Source organism: Colossoma macropomum, unplaced genomic scaffold (assembly GCF_904425465.1).
Source record: "Colossoma macropomum unplaced genomic scaffold, Colossoma_macropomum, whole genome shotgun sequence".
In the NCBI taxonomy this organism is placed as follows: domain Eukaryota; kingdom Metazoa; phylum Chordata; class Actinopteri; order Characiformes; family Serrasalmidae; genus Colossoma; species Colossoma macropomum.
The window spans coordinates 40,705,509-40,722,016 of NW_023494789.1; the positions used below are offsets into that span (position 1 = coordinate 40,705,509).

General features: G+C 39.7%; 1 protein-coding gene across 3 annotated transcripts in view; it reads right to left on the reverse strand.

The window, feature by feature from the left end:
• Positions 1-224: 224 nt before the first annotated feature.
• Positions 225-16,508, reverse strand: part of sema3fa (sema domain, immunoglobulin domain (Ig), short basic domain, secreted, (semaphorin) 3Fa) — a 79,138-nt gene continuing 62,854 nt past the window's right edge. For all 3 annotated transcript variants that reach the window (XM_036571327.1, XM_036571326.1, XM_036571328.1), the window contains 10 exons: positions 14,723-14,837; positions 9,992-10,061; positions 7,344-7,488; positions 6,112-6,334; positions 4,813-4,901; positions 4,603-4,644; positions 3,513-3,670; positions 2,966-3,033; positions 2,730-2,863; positions 225-718 (listed from right to left, as the gene is read on the reverse strand). In XM_036571327.1, the coding sequence (XP_036427220.1) occupies positions 284-718; positions 2,730-2,863; positions 2,966-3,033; positions 3,513-3,670; positions 4,603-4,644; positions 4,813-4,901; positions 6,112-6,334; positions 7,344-7,488; positions 9,992-10,061; positions 14,723-14,837 (1,479 nt within the window). In that variant the 3' untranslated portion in view covers positions 225-283. The remainder of the gene's footprint in view (positions 719-2,729; positions 2,864-2,965; positions 3,034-3,512; positions 3,671-4,602; positions 4,645-4,812; positions 4,902-6,111; positions 6,335-7,343; positions 7,489-9,991; positions 10,062-14,722; positions 14,838-16,508) is intronic.

Sequence of the window (16,508 nt, forward strand, 5' to 3'; positions counted from 1 at the left end):
CACAAAAAACGGCTTTTTTTTCTCTTTTTGTGCTCTCAGTACAAAGATATCCACAGAGTCTAACTATATACAACCTACAATAAATACTGCCTATTCTCACCACATGCTGCTCTAGTGTGTCCGTTTTAGTCCCTTGGCCACGTTTCAGTTGGACTTGTTTGACCATAGCGTCTCAGATCTTGTGGTGAAAGGAAGTGTGTGCTTTGTGTGCATTTGTATGTGTACGTGTGTGTGTGTGGGTGTATGTATGTGTGTGTGTGTGTTTGCAGAGCAGGCGTCCTCCTCATGTCTCAGCCATGCTCCTCTGGCCCTCGTGGTGTCTCCTGTTGCGCGGCTTGCGCAGCTCCTTCAGCTCCTTGGAGTCTTTCTTCCTGTGGATGGCGGCGGCTGGGTCGTCACCCTGCTGCCAGTAGTCCTGGCAGTACTGGTTGATGAGTCCCATCTCGGGCTGGCTCAGGATGGTCAGCAGGTCTTTGTACTGCTCAGCGCTGGGCGTCCACGCGCTGGCCTGCAGGAGACCCGGAGGGGCGGGGCCAGGTATTTCCGCCTGGATGCTGTTGACGGTGCGGGCCGACAGCACCACTAGCTGCAGCTTGACCAGCGTGTGCTTGAAGTTCTTCTCGGTGGACGTGCATTGGTAGCTGCCGGCATCTGAGAGCTGGAGGGAGCGCAGGAGGAGGCCCTGCTCCGTGCGAACGATGCGACCGTCCGAGCGGATCTGAATGAGAGAGGAAGAAGACACATGAAAGAAAAGCGATCATAGGGAAACGTGTTTTGTATAGCAGTAACTGCTGCAGCAGTATCAAACGTATTATGTGTTAAAACGAGCAATAATCCCTAAAAAGGCTTATTTCATACTAAGGCTTATTATTCAGGACTTCAGTGCAAACTATTTGAGCTATTCTTAGGTTATAGAATTGTGTAATAAAACTTCGGGTCCACCAGCAGCGGTTAAATATCGTCACTATCCAAAGAAAAACAAGTATCTCCGAAATAGTAACTTTACAGGAGAAGGCAAAAGCTTTCTTACCTTTCAATGTAAACTAATGTAAAGAAAATTTATTACAAGTGATTTTAGAGCATTTCTATTGGTCCACTCATCATGAGATTTTTACATAATGTAAAGCACTGCTGGTGTGTTGAAATGATGTAGAAAAATAAAAATCACCAAAAATGGAGATACATGTTTTTGGACAGCGGCGATGTTATTTGTCATGTCATGTAGTATTATGTGATGCAGCATTACATTCAGTCCTCATTGGTTTGAAAGAATTCAGAACTTTATATCCTTTTTTGCTTTTTCAGTGTTCTTTCACTACAACATGCAATTGTGCAAATACATAACACACCCACTGGGGATGCACTGTACAGCAAAAGAAAACATACTGATACAGAGGCCAATAATTACGGACATGATATTCGGCTTCCCAGCAGTAACGTCAACGTCAACTGGTTTCCCTCTGCATTGGCAGGCTAAAAAAGTCTAACAGCCCGCTCTCATGTACCCACCCCAAAGCATTTGTAGTTTTTCAAAAGTTCCTCCCACCTTCAAGATAAATCATCTGAAGGGAGTTTTCCTAGTCTGTATTGGAAAATCACTTCAGTTCGTATTCCACTTTTTCCTCTCAAGTCCACTTATAACTTTGTTTGAACTGTTTGATCAAACTCTTTGATTTGTATAACAAGAAAAGCTCATTTGTGCAACAACAGACAAGCTACAGTCTGTAACTGTAACTGTACATATACGGACCATTCTACTGAATTACTGTGGTTCCACAGTAAAAGTTAAGTAGTCAGACCTTAGATATTTACCATGATTATGCTATGACCTATTCTAAGGCACAGCAATAGTAAAAAGCTAAATATATACAAAATCATTTATATATAATCATATAATCATTTTATAGGGTACTTTCTGTTGGGAGATGTCTGTGCCAAATACTAACTTAAATACGAACATTTTTAATGTATTTTTGTCAATGTTGTTTTCAGATCTTTTTAATTTGCCTTAAAGTGAAGCTGAAAGATTTAGAATTTGTCATTAGTTGAATTTTTGTTGAAAAACCTCATTCAAAAAATGCCGTCCCACGTTTTCATGTCACTATTGAAACACAAAGTGTTTTAGTCTGTAGGTGGAGTCTTATTTTAGCCACACCCCTGCATTTTAGAGCAGGAAGTGAGGCTGCATCCCTGTCCCTCGTTGCCACATTGTGAGCAGTTAGATCCCATAGTTTTGAAGTAAATGTGCCGCAAAGTCTGAAAATCAGTGTGAAACGTTAAGAACTGTCACTCCCAAAATATATTTTCTGCTGTTAAGTAAACTTTTTGTGTTTTAATAAAAAATATTATGAGTTTATGCGTCTACAGCTGCTCAAAGCTGTGTTTGCTAGTCATGTACTGGCTGTCGTTTTTAAGTTATGCTTTAAATGATCTAAGATTGTCACTACCAAAACATTTGGTAAAGTTTCGACTATGTTATTATTGCATTGGTAGTGACAAAATAGAGCTTTCAATCATTTGTTTTCATACAATAAGCAGAATGAAGGTATGAGCTCACTCAGAGCAAAAAGATTTTAGTCTGAAATGTGTTTTCACCTCTGACTTTGAACCAGTTTGGTAGAATAATCCATATAGTGGCCCTCTAAGGTAGAGCTCAGTGAGTGGAAGTACAAGGAGTGTATTTCTAATAAAGATCCATATATTATAGATGAAGTAATGTAGCTACAAACCTCTCTCCTCCTGTCACTGTTCTCTTTCTGGAAGTGCCATTTGATTGATACGTGAGGAGATCTGGCCTGGCACTCCAGGAAAGCAGTGCTTCCCTCAACTCCATACTGCACTGACTCCAGAGTGTTCTTATTGGCTGGCATGGAAATAAAAAAGCAAAACAGTCAAAGCTTGATGTTCCACCCATTAAACATCTTATATCAGTGTTACGTTGTGCTGCGTTGGACTCATTTCTCACCATTGGAGTTGTATCCTCTGCATTGTCTAATAGGGTTGCCATACTTCACATCTTGCCTTCGACTGCGCCTGGCGGAGCAGATCATCAGTGCCATGTACACATACGCTCACTTACATTCTTCGACAGTCAGAAAGTCCTGAGACTGCTGAGTTTTAAGAAAAATGCTACCATAGCAATGCTAACATTCTTAGTTAATATTTTGGAGTAAATCTAAGTCCTAAAAGTGATAACAGCTGTGGAAGAGAATGCATACTTGGTATATTTTTATAAAGCAAACGTATGTTTTAAAAGGCAGATTCACCAAAAAATGCTCAATACTGACAGATTGTTGAGATAAATATTGGATGTTGGAGTCGCCCCGGTGTTTAAATACATCTTGGATAAAATGGAGTTTGGACAGCTGGAGTTTGTATTTGAAGCTAGATAAATTAACTGAGGATGATAGCAGAGAGATGTTTTGGTGAAAGATTGCCGCTGGATGAAAAGGGAACCGTTATTAATAAGTGGGCCTCCTGTGGGGGCAAAAGTGCACACATATAGTCCTCACCTCTTCTGGTTGGCGGAGTAGCGGGAGCAGGATTTGCCGTCCCAGGCGCAGTAGGGGTCCCGGGCAAGGCAGCAGTCTGCACACGCCTCACCATACACATCGCACCTGTGGAGCGCCAGGTGAGTCACCCCCACTGCCGAACTCACATACAGCTGTTGCTGTAGAGGTCAAAACAGTGGACACCTGTTACACTACGTTCTTTAGAGAACACTTTGGCTTGAAGGAATAGTTTGGTGAACATTCTGATTTACATATTATTCCCCCTTACCCCAAAATAGGCAATTCTATTGATTCTTTAGAGCTACAAGGCCAATGCAGCTGCCAAGTAATGTAGGATTATACTGCTTCAACTAGCATGGTGTTGCATCTGTATAATAGTGCATGGCATCTATCTGTCTATCAACTCTGCTAGAAATAAAGGTTCTGTACAGGCACATTTTTCGTTCATCAAGGTACAAACAATGTAAATGTTCCCTCAAAGGTACAACAGTGGTTTTAAGGTCCAATTGTGAACCTTAAATAGTTTTTTCCAGGTGAAAAGTACATATTTGTACCTTTTCATAACCGAATGTTTTAAAAGACAACAATAAAATAAAAAGCCTGGAGACGAGACGGGGTGTGTGGAGTCAATACAGCTTAGAGAATATCATTTCAGTGGGTTATGGCGCAGTTAGGCTGATTAAAGGTACTGAGATGTACCCTTGAGGGTCCCACCCCAGTGACAAGATGGATACTGACCCAGAGACAGTTTAGTACCTTTTTTTCTGAGAGTGTAATTGCATGCCAAAATCATCACTGGCCTCTAACCATGTCGAGTTTCTCTTGTAGGCTTGCTTATGTGATTTCTCACACTATATGAAATACTACTATGTATAAAAATTGGCAAAGGTGCAGACAAAGTTCAGGCTTCAAAATCGCAGCTGCTAGAGTTTGACTACATTTGGGGTAAAGGGGAAATCAGATTTTTCACTTAACCACATTTCATGTAGAGTTTTGAACAGCAAAAGCTGGAAAATATTATTAATGCCAGCTGTCTGAAAATTACTTAGCAATGTCATGAAATGTAAAGGAGAGAGTTAATACTTCTTACTCTTTTAGGAGAAATCTTCATTGTGGTTATTGGAGTTGGAACCTGCAAGATGAAATAATAATAGGTATAATTAAATTATCGTCATCATCATCATCATCATAATCATCTCTGTAAAGCTAGTACTTTTAGTACATGGATAAAATGTATATAAATATACACAAAGAGAGAGAGTGAAAGAGAGAGAGAGAGAGGATTGATGGAATTACTCACTCTAAATACCTCCACCTCCTCCAGAACCAGCTCTTCAGTCTGTAGGTCATCTCGAGGTAGAACAATGACCTTCTGTACTGTACCTCTGTCTGAATGAGCAGAGCCAGAGTCAGTATCAATAAAAGAAAAGAAAATGACTCGCAGAAAGTAAGTTGCTTCTTGCTTTCCCTTAACTGCTTAACAGGCCATGGACCGGCTGGCGGGTCCAAAATCTTATTACACACTTCTATAACCAAAGAATAGCTCAGCCAGTTTGCACTGAAGTCCCTGTAGTTACTGAATAATAAGCCTTAGTATGTATTAAGCCTGCAGTGTTGAGGGGTTAACCAGAGGAACAGGCAACACACAGCATGACCGTTAAAGCCCCTGTCAACACGGTTTGAAATGTTAAAAAATGTGTATTAAAATTAAAGTGTTAACTACTGTTATTTACTAGTGTAAATATATATATATATATATATGTATGTGTATATATATATATATATATATATATATATATATGTATGTGTGTATATATATATATATAATGTTAGATGTGTACATAATACATATAATGTTATATCTGTAATCTACAGCTAGCTAGCTAACTGCTGGACCATGCTGCCGTTATGAGTGGGCATGGTCATGTGTGAAATTTGTTGTGTGCCCTAATTGTGCATCACACAAGCACAACAGGGAAAGACTGTACGCCTTGATGAAATCTATAGATAGATAGATAGATAAGAAAATCATGAAAATGAGTAGACAGGGGCTTTAAAGATCCACTGAACTGGTAGACAGATATTTTACTCATTTTACTCATTTCAGAGTGGTTTAGTATGGAACCAGACGTCCACCTCTAAAAGCTCCCTCACAGAAGGTTATTACATGAAATGGTTATGAATACTCAGCCTGAGGCCTGAGACATAGTTAAGTTTTAAAAACTTTTTGAGAAAGTTTTGGACGAAAATGTATTTTACTATTTTGCCATCATCAGCATTGCACACAGAAACTCAGAAGACCTGTGTAGAGTCACTGGTGGTTTGGGATAGTAAATGAAATGGCTATAATTGTGTTGTAGACATGGTGACCCCTGGTTCCTATCACCACCACTGTAAAGAAATCTGAGTCAGCAAGTTTCTCTACAATAAACCTTGTGAATTATTACATTAAACCACTGAATTATGTGAAATTTTGAAAACTATCTAAACTAAAAAATAGCACTGAAAATCAAATTTCCAAAGAAGGCAAGTTGTACTCAAAGTTTTGACAGGCAGTGTATATAACTGTCTCTTGAGCTCACATAGCTGATGTTCTCACCTGTTCCTAAGAAAAGCACCTCATAGTTGCCGTCCGCAGCGGCCACCTGGTCCACAGTGATGGTGGTGAACTCGTAGTCGACATTGGTGCGCACCACCAGGGGGCGCTTATGCACCGGGTACACAGCGTTGTACATGGTGGGGTGATTCCGCATGAAGTTAATGACCTCATCTGGGTAATCTTTAGTGGACTTCATGTTGGGGGTGAAAGTCCCTCCTGGACACTGAGAACAGAGGACAAAGGTTACAGTGTGCACTTTTTCATTTGTGATCATATGACCTGACCATGTGTTTACATCTGTACTGATATGTTTATCACGTTCGTTTGCTATTTTTAATGGACTAAAATCAAATAACCTAATCAGTACTGTCCTATAACCAATAGAAACCAACATTGTTGACCGTTTGAATTGTATGAAAATAAAAATAAACCAAATACAAAATGTAAAAAAAGACAAGATACCATAGTGACACAAGGAACAACAAAAACACCTATGAGGTATTTTGAGAGAAAAGAGACAACAAGGCTGTTGTGTGTCTGTATATATATATATATATATATATATATATATATTATATATATATATATATGCATTTCCACCAGTGTCTTTTGGACCCATATATAAAAAAGACATATATATGCAAAACATATTTCCAAGGGATAACAGACAATTTTATGTTTATTAACACACATAAAGTACTTCACAAAGGACGAATCTCAAATGGATCCCTGCTCCATTTGCAGTGCACTGCAGTGAGTTATGAAATGTTTCTTTCCTCACCCAAACAGTGCACTATATGTCCAGTAGAGAATTGTGCACACATGACTGAACCCCACATGAATATTTGTTAGACATATTATGCACTAACTGGGTGTAGAAGCCATTATTTTAAGATCTACATCTGTGTCACTGTATGGAGACTCTAGCAGTGCTGAGCGTCAGAAAGGCGTCTGCTGAGATCTTTTTCAGGAAAATTAATGACAGTGTGTTCACTGGTTGTTTGATTTTATTTAGCTCTTTTGTCACTTGAAGCACACTGCTGGCTTAAGAGTACATCACTGCAGACCAATAGAATAATTTGTAAAAAAAGCCTTTTGGTTATGCTAGATGTCAAATGAAGTGTTGCACTGAATGTTGGCAGATTGACTTGCTGACTGTTTTTGAAATGTTAAAAATTTCTACCTGTTGATATATTTTTGATATTTGTGCATGAGTGCTATCTGACACTCACTGTCCCAGGCCGAGGGTATGGGATTTTGCCCTGGTAAGGAATCCACTGGTAATTCGGGCCTTCTTTGTGAGCGAAGGGGCCATTGAATACCATTCGCACATCAGCCATGGAATACACGCATATGGCTGAACCTTTGAACACTGACCTAGAGAGGGAGAGAGAGTGAGAGAGAGAGAGAGAGAGAGAGAGAGAGAGAGAGAGAGAGAGAGAGGAGAGAGAGAGATGGTTGATGATTCATCATAGATGCACTGATGCACTGAACTATTAGGCACATATACACTCCACACACACTCACACATACACATTCTTTTATGGTCTTCCCCTCTCGCCCACGCAAATGCACAAAGGTACACATTACCACACAGAACATAAAGGATGAACAGAGCGAGGGAGAGATAGAGAGCAAGAGAGAGAGAGAGAAAGAGAGAGACAGAGAGAGAGAGAGACAGAGAGACAAAGCAAGCTGTGAAAGCACTCTTGCCCTCCAGCAGAAAGAAAGCTCCTTTCTCATTAGCATGGAGCTGTGTGCCTTTGGGTTTAAAAAGCTTAGATGGAGCCTGAAGGCTCGGCTGATTTTAATCTAAAACCTACAGAAAAGCCTGAAACTAGTCCAGTAGTCACACATACACACACATAGGTTTGTTTTTATACATTCTCAGGACATATATATATACACACACACACACACATATACACACACACACACAAGGAAGAATTTTTCTTCATTTTACATGTTTACTTTGTCTCTTTCCTGTGAATTTTAGTGCTCAATTTTTATTTATATTGAACAAAAAATAAAATATAAAATGTGCCATAACTTTTGCACAGGCTGCATTTTATGTTTTATTATTTTTTCTATGTGCTAATTTCACCAAATAAATAGTAATTGTGCATAAATCTCTGTGAGGATATGTTAACTTCTTTTTTGTTACTTAGAAAACCAACAAAAACTAATTTTAGGGTTGCCCACACTTTTGCCTATGACCGTATGTAATAACAATATGACCCATATGTGTTTTTTTGTATGTAAAAGCCTAAAACTAATAATGCTATGGCCCATATGTATTATATATAAGTAAGTATTTACATGTAATAATAATATGCACTAAACATAAGGCGTGCATCTTCTATAAAGCTATTGCATAAGCTTTACAAAACCATTTCATTGGTCCTGACTTTGCACCATCCTCGTTTTTCTCTGAATTTGTCCTGCAAATGTACAAAAACCAACACAAAGGCACTCTCACTCTCCGCTGGCACGGCCCTGTATATTTACACTGGACGCTTGGCATGTGAACCTTCTCTAAAACGTCTACAGCTCCTTTCCGAGGCCTCAGTGGCTGTGAGCGATTTCCATGAATTCAGATGCCGTTTATTAGTCTGATTGCTGCGGTATAACATACAAAACTATCACATCTCTCATTCTCTCACTGACAGGCGAGACTGCTTCCACTGCCTGTGAAGTCTGCCAAGTAACAGTACATTGGGAACAGTGTTCAGCTGCATTAAATCTGTCGTCCTGCAGGAATACGCAGCCAGGATAGGAGAGGAAACTCCACTCAAGCTGCAGTCAGACTGCACTGCCCATCTGATAAACCTAATCACAGAGCAGTGCTTTTGAAAGTGAACTGACCAATCCAAGCCCCACCCACAAGTGTGTCCTTTGGTAGCTTTTGTTTCAAGGTTGGACAAGTTTTATTTCATGTGAACAATGTGAGTTGGTAAGTTTCTCTACAGTGGAGCATTTCATGACTCTGTTTATATCCTAACCGTGTAATTATGCAGGAATTTTTAATAATTTAACAGTTGAGGGATTTTTCTTTAAATGTCACACTGGTAGCATAGATTAGGTGTATTGTTTTGGGAGTGTAATATAGATTTTTAGGGGAGAATCTGATTGACAGGCTGAGCAGGATGTTTTTCAGTTTCAGCTATTTCAAAGCTAGCTAGCGTGGTTAACGTAGAAGTTTATAATATGTTAGCAGTCAGCAGCCAAACAAAGATCTCCCCAAGACTGAATCCAAAAAACTCCCTTCTTTAATCTTACCGCCTCTCTCTGAACACGGAGAGTGAGACACACTCAACAGACTTTTCTTTCTTTTTTTTTCCCCTTTTTTTATATTTACGCTGGAGAACAATTTCAGAAAAGCAAAGACTCAAAACTCGAGGCAGATACCGAGGTTACCGGCTAAGTCAGAGCAATGTGCACATGGCACTTGAACTCAGGACTGAGCTGTGAGCAGCATGTGAGCACCCCTTAAGTAGGGCGCCAACAGCCGCTACCGCTCAGCCCTAATTACTCAGTCCTGGCCCTCTAGCCCCTCCTACTGGCTGAAGTGGCCTAGCAGGTTGCCTGGACATTACACTCATGTAATTCAACTCTGTAGTAGCATAATATACATACACATACAATGACCAATCAATCAATCAATCAAAATCAATCAATAACTCTTAATGTAGGCATTGTGGTATAAACTGAATTGTGTGCTACAGTTTAGGTTGAGTGGGATTTTTGCCAGGGTTCTGTAAAGCTTGTCCAGCTTATTATCAGTTAATAGTACATACCTAAAAAGTACATACCTGTGGGCAGAGAATGGACAGACCAATTAACCTCTATATATTCACTGAAAGGGACGCTGCTAACTTACCCAGACACGGAGAAGACTCCATAGATGACAGGGTTCTTGGTGTCTTGAGTCTTCTGGATGAACACGTCCCCTACAAAGCATGGAAAATTAGTGTGAGGGAGAGACTGAAGTCTGAGATTGTAGTTCTTCATGATCAGACATGGCTGAGCGGAGTGCTACACTGCCAAACATTACTTAGGAAAACAGCCAAGGAACAAAAGTGCAATGGAACCAAAAAAGGCTTCTAGTAATATTCTTACAGGCCAACTTAATGTCTCTCTCCCTCTATCTCTATCCCTCTCTCTCTCTTTTTCTCTCCACCACACACATTCGAATTTGTAATTCTGTCTATGTGGGGTATTTCCAATGACCTCTCTTTCGTTAGAGCTGAGTGATGTTTGGTCTGTACCTAAATCCAACTGTAATTTTTAATTCTTTAACCTAAAGTAAATATTTTGGCTTTTTACTTTGGCAAATAAAAGCATTTTCCCACAAGAAATGTCCCCACAATGTCAACATTTCCTTTTTTTCCACATAGCTAGCAACATTCGGTCCCCAAAAAGACTTAATACATGGCCACATGTACACAACGCAGTAAATTAGCCTCAAAAGGCTAGTCACAGTCCTGAGCCAAAATGAAAAAAAATGATTATAAGACAAGAGGGAGAAATAAAATAAGGCAGTGCTGGAAACACATGTGTAGTAGAGGGAAACATTAGAAACAGGGCAAAGACAAAACCAGTGCAGGAAAAAAGATTTCAGAGAAAAACTGTATGTCCAAAAGTTTGTGTACACCTGCTCATCCAGCATTTCTTCTAAAAATGAAGGGTATTAATAGGTAGTTTGACCCCCTTTACTGCAGTAACAGCCTCTACTCTTCTGATAAGGCTTTACACTAGATGTTGGAACACTGCTGTGAGGATTTGATGGCATTCAGCCACAAGAGCATTAGTGAGGTCAGGTACTGATGTTGGATGATCAGTTGTGGAACTCCAGCTCATCCCAAAGGTGGTGGATGGAGCTCAATCACTCCAGAGAATACAGTTCCACTGCTCCACAGCCCAAAGCTGATGCATGGCATTGGGCGTGGTGACCTTAGGCTCATATGTGGCTGCTCCAGAGTCCTATTCTATTGGTAATACTTTTCTATGGAGATTATACAATGGGTGGACCTTGAAGTAGTTAAATCTACTCAATAGAAGACCTGGATACTTTTGGACATCTACATTCCCGACTGCACAGGTTAGCTTACATATAACCGCCAGAAGTCACTGTTATTGCCAGCAATAACAAAAGCATAACTGAAGTGGAGCACAGATTCCTTCAAACATACCACATTTGTGTTTGTAAGTAGAAGAGAAGCTATTTTACTTTGAATTTGAGGAAACGTTATTGGCTTATTTTGCAGAAAGAAAGTTCATCTTTTACATATTTGTTATGTTTTCATCATTGTTTGAATACATAACTATGCTATTACATATTTAATTATATAATTACATTTAAAGAGTATAGAAAAAAATAACAGCTCTGCACTTTTAGGGGTTAAAAATACAGGGCCTGAGGGTAAAAACTACAGGCCTGTTCCAGGAGGCCAGCGTCTCATTGCGAAAGCAAACAGCCATAAAATCCTCACTGGCCTTGAGAGGACATGAGAAAACATGAGGTCAAACGGTCTTTTCAGGAGTGAACTCCTTCCACAGGATGACGACGCAAGAAGAAACGAGGAGAGAAGGCCAGCTGCCACAGTATTTCTTCTCTTGCTGTTCAACCTTGTAGATAAAGGTACCAAAAAGGGTTCTCTTGTGCTTGAAGAACCATTTTCAGTTATCTAATGAACCTTTCAGTGAATGATTCTATAAGAGCTATATTTGTAGATGTGTCGGCATAAAGGACATCTCTACATATTATAAAGGATCCACATTACAGTGCAAAAGTCAGAGACCACCCTTCAGGTATTTCATTTATTTTTTAGGAAATATTTCTGAGGAGATTAGATATAAGGTAATTGACTTGCATAAGGAAGGAGAAAAATAAAAAAACAAGTGAAAAAAACAGGAGCTTCTAAAACTGGAGTTAAAAAAATGATTAAAAGCTACAGAGAAAATGAGACTCTTAACAACCACCTGGAAGACCCGGTAAACTGCCCCCATCAGGTAAACAGCACTTAAAGCCTTCATCTTTGAGAGAGAGGAGAAAATCAAGCTGCTTCAGATCTGAAAACATCCACAGGTGTTTCTGTCCATCCTTCCACTGTGAGAAGACGACTCAGCGCTATGGGTCTGAAAGGATGTGGAGCTGTCAAGAAGAACCTCACTGAGAAAAGGTGTCTGGGATCACTTGGATTGTGAGAAGCAGAAAATGCAAAACCAACTTCTAAGACTGAACTTTGGAGGTGTGGAAAAATATCCCTGAAGATTTCTTTGAAAAACTGATAGTGAGTCTCTTGAAAAGAATTGGTGCTGTAATAAAGTAAAGAGTGACACATCAAATACTGAAAAAAAAGATATATTTAGTTGCTGAAGCATCTGTGAAATATATATTTTCTGCTTTTCCCTGATGCTGAAAAATAAATAACTTCTACTTAATGGCTGCTTTGACTGGAAATTAAATGCATTGACTTTTGCACAGTATCATACAAGAACCATTTAGGAACCTTTATCTTTAAGAGTGTCCATGGGATGTTATGGGGACGTGTGTGAAGGGGCTGCTCTGCTGATTCGAGAGCTCACAGGAGCAATAAAACTCCAGCCTTCACACATTTGTATTCATTTGTGGCCGAGACCGCTGTTGTTGCGGGTTTTATTGCCCAATCCTGTTACATCCTGTCAATCAAGCGCTGCGCACTGGGCAAAACTCCATTATCTTTTGGCAAGCCTTGCTAGATGCGGGTGAACACATACACAGATTCACATACTGATACACTCACAAACACATACAGACTCAAAAGTGCATGCTTTGGCATGTTTACGTCCAGTTTTCTGATGCCTTCACTCTTCTGACTGCGTCCAATTTCCTGGAGTATATTTCACCATTCAGAGTTTACGTTTTAGCTGAATGAATGTCGTCCAGCAGATTTCTGTTTGACATTAAAAACTCATTCTGGCCTTAAGTTTCACTTGCACCCCTCCAGCTCTTAACCCTAAGGAACACATCTATTCTGAGGTAGACAGACAGCCCAAAAAAAAAAGAACAAAAAGGACTTTTTTCCAAGTCCTCTTGAGAGCCATAGTGGTCGAACTGAACTCGAGCGCTTTGCACAGACGAGCTGGATCAGCCTCTCGGCTCTGGCCTCGGTTCCTCAGAGAGCTGTAAATTCACACTAAAGCTTGATCCAGGTAGTTCACGTATATATGAAGTCAGTCCACAGCAGAGCCACTAATGGAGTTTGCGTTTTAGAAGTCAGGTCCAGAGATTGAGGTCACTTGTGGGTGTTCTGCTGAAGTCCTTCTCTCTCATTTGGATGGTGGGGGGGGATATGAAACACCTCTTTAACTGTGGAATCGGAGCTCCACAAACCAGAAGGAAATTGAGCCTGAAAGACGACGATTATCTCCGAGCTGACAATGTGAAAATGAGTAAATAGCCAAGCAAGATGTGTGATTTTACAGCAATAGCATGGTGGAAAGAAACACTATTTGGTGTCAAAAGTTTGGGGTCATCTATAGGGGCAGATTTACTAAGAGAGACACTAATTACCCACTTTGTGATGGTGGGGAACTTCCACGCAAATGAACACAGGTGCAACTTCATTGACACTTGGCATTGGGCTTGGTGACCTTAGGCCAGGGGTCCGTGACCTTAGGCCAACCCAAATATTAAGAAGAGCCACAACATTTTATGTCCATTTTACCATCTTGGCTGTAACAATGTCTCAGTCCGTGCTGATGTACTAGTATAGACTAAAAATATATAATATAAATGAAAACGCAGACTGACTTTGCTCTGCTTTAAGCTTTAGCTCAGCTGTAGTCGCTTTTCCCATTCCACCTTAAATGGTGCCTGAGGCGCCAGAATTTAACTGCTGCATCATTTAAGGTGGAACAGGACCATTCGAACAAGAAACTATCTTTAACTTCGTGACTTTTTAGTGTTTGACAGTTTCTCGGTGCAGATTAAATGTATCAGGAAACCAGCTGAAGTGATTAGAAATGTAAATCAGTCCATTCAAAATCTCTCTCTTTGCTTTTTCATTGGATACTAGCTAGGCGAGACTGTTATCTGTTGCTATGTGACCAGCAGTCTGTGCACCAACCTTCAGGGTTAAAGGGTGAATAAGCAGATATACCCTACATTAACTCCAGTGTTTAAGACCGTTTATTGCTAAAACTGTGTTTGAAAGATCAGCAGAGCTTTATTTTACTGCAAAGGAGGATTATTTTATTTTTACCTACAAATCTAATTCTGCTGTGGAGGCGCAAGAAGGCAGTAAAAGAGCTGCATGCAGTTCTGGAGCCACATGTTGCCGACTCCTGCCTTAGGCTCATGTGTGGCTGCTCTCATTCTACTGGTCAAAGCATTTCTATAGAGATTATTTAAACAAGCTGTGTGTGCAATGAAATGCTTGATATGTGCACCTTAAAGAAGCTCAAACAATACATTTCAACTACCTTTTGGGATGAAGTGTCTGATACGAGCAAGGCAGAAACCTTGATCTTAAATAATTATAAAAGCCCTAATAAAACAAGAGTCCTCTATAGTAGCCTTCAATAATGATGTCATCAACAACTGAAATGATGCAGGAAAGAGACTCACGGAGCTCGTCGAAGTGTGTCTCAATGCCATCAGCCCCTGTTACAGAACAGATGAGTCGAGCCTTCAGGAAGGTGCTCCATTTGTTAACCAAACAGCAGTGACCTCCGTCATCATTCTGCAGAGAAAAGAACAGAATTTTATTATCATTGTACAAATACAAGGAACTTTCATTCTGAAGCTTCCTGAGTATCATGATTAGTGTTCAGACAGAACACTAATCAAAGCTTAAGCTAAGACATCCTGAGTTCTAATAACCCTGGAAGGCACTTAGCAAAATTAGCAAAACATATTGAACATATATTTGAACATATGACTGTCCAAAAAAAATCTTCTGCTTTTTCATTTTTCTACATCATTTGAGCACAGCAGCTGCCAAAAATCATGAGGAATGGACTGATAGAAATGCTCCAAAATTGCTTGGAATAATATCACTTTACATTCACTTACATTAAAAATGAAGAACGTTTTTACCCTCTCCTGTAAAGTTAACATTTTAGAGATACTTAATTTTTATTTAATTATTTATTTATTTATTTTTGGGCAGCAACAATATGACAGATAGGTTATGATGTCACAAATACTTTGGATGAACTCTCACAGGCTAAAAATACAACAAATCTTTGTTTAATATTAACTGCAAACAGACATTCTTGAGTACTTCGCATGTCAACAATTTCAACAGAACCTTGTACGTTTTTGTATCTTAAATGTGGCAACATGTTAAAAACTAAGTGATGGTTCTGAACTGTGCAGCAGGGGCACTTATCTCAATTATCTTAGTATTTCTCTTCTCACATACTGTGCTATTCTGCCCATTTTCTGCAAATGTTTAGGCACCCCTGGTCAAATGACATGTTCTGTTGAGTCTCTAAGTGAAAATAAGTTAATCTTCCACAGAGAACACACTTCTGCACATTTTAATACACAACTACTGCTTATTCGCTGAATTTTGTATATTACGTAAAGATTAAAACATAAAATATGGCCTGTGCAAAAGTTATGGCACACTTTACATTTTGTTTTATTTTTTCCAGTATGTTAAACTCAGCAAATAAACAGAAATTGGGCACTAAAACTTGCAGAAAAATGTCATATGTAAGTGTGTTCTACTTATTTTCGACAAGCCATGTAATTTGAAACTGTTGCAAATGCCTGTGTTGAGTGTATAATATTCACATTCCTTTAGTTAAATCTCATTAACGACTACACCAAGTTATACGTGTGTAAATATTCACTGTTAGTCAAGCACACATCTGTAAACCCACTGCGCTGTTTATGTCTCTCGGGTCTTGTAATTCTAGCACTGATACATGTATATGATTTGTACAGGTCAGTTGGTGCTACTGCAACTCTGCAGTTTCCTTCAGGATTAATAAAGTTTGTCTAGTGATTTGCTTCTATTTAAACTTTATTTAATAATTAGCATGTAAAAAAACAAGACAAAAGGCTTTATATAGGACTCTCTCCCGTTCCGTGTACTATTTGTGTGGGCTGCACTGGCTGGGTGGGGGGTGGGGGGTATGGTTGTAAACATTGCCTCCGAGCACTGCTCAGACCCATCTGCTGTGGATGGCAGCCAACTCCAATAATGAGACATGGCAATGCCCAGTGACCAGCAGCCAACAACTACCCACACGTTACAAACATTCATCCGCTCTTATTCACGCTGAAAAGAATACATTTACTGGAGAGGAAGAACGGCTATTAAAAACGGCGGCAGGGGACAACGATGGGTAACATTGTAATGCTGCAAAGTAGCGTTTTAGCTGAATTGGGATGCGAATAT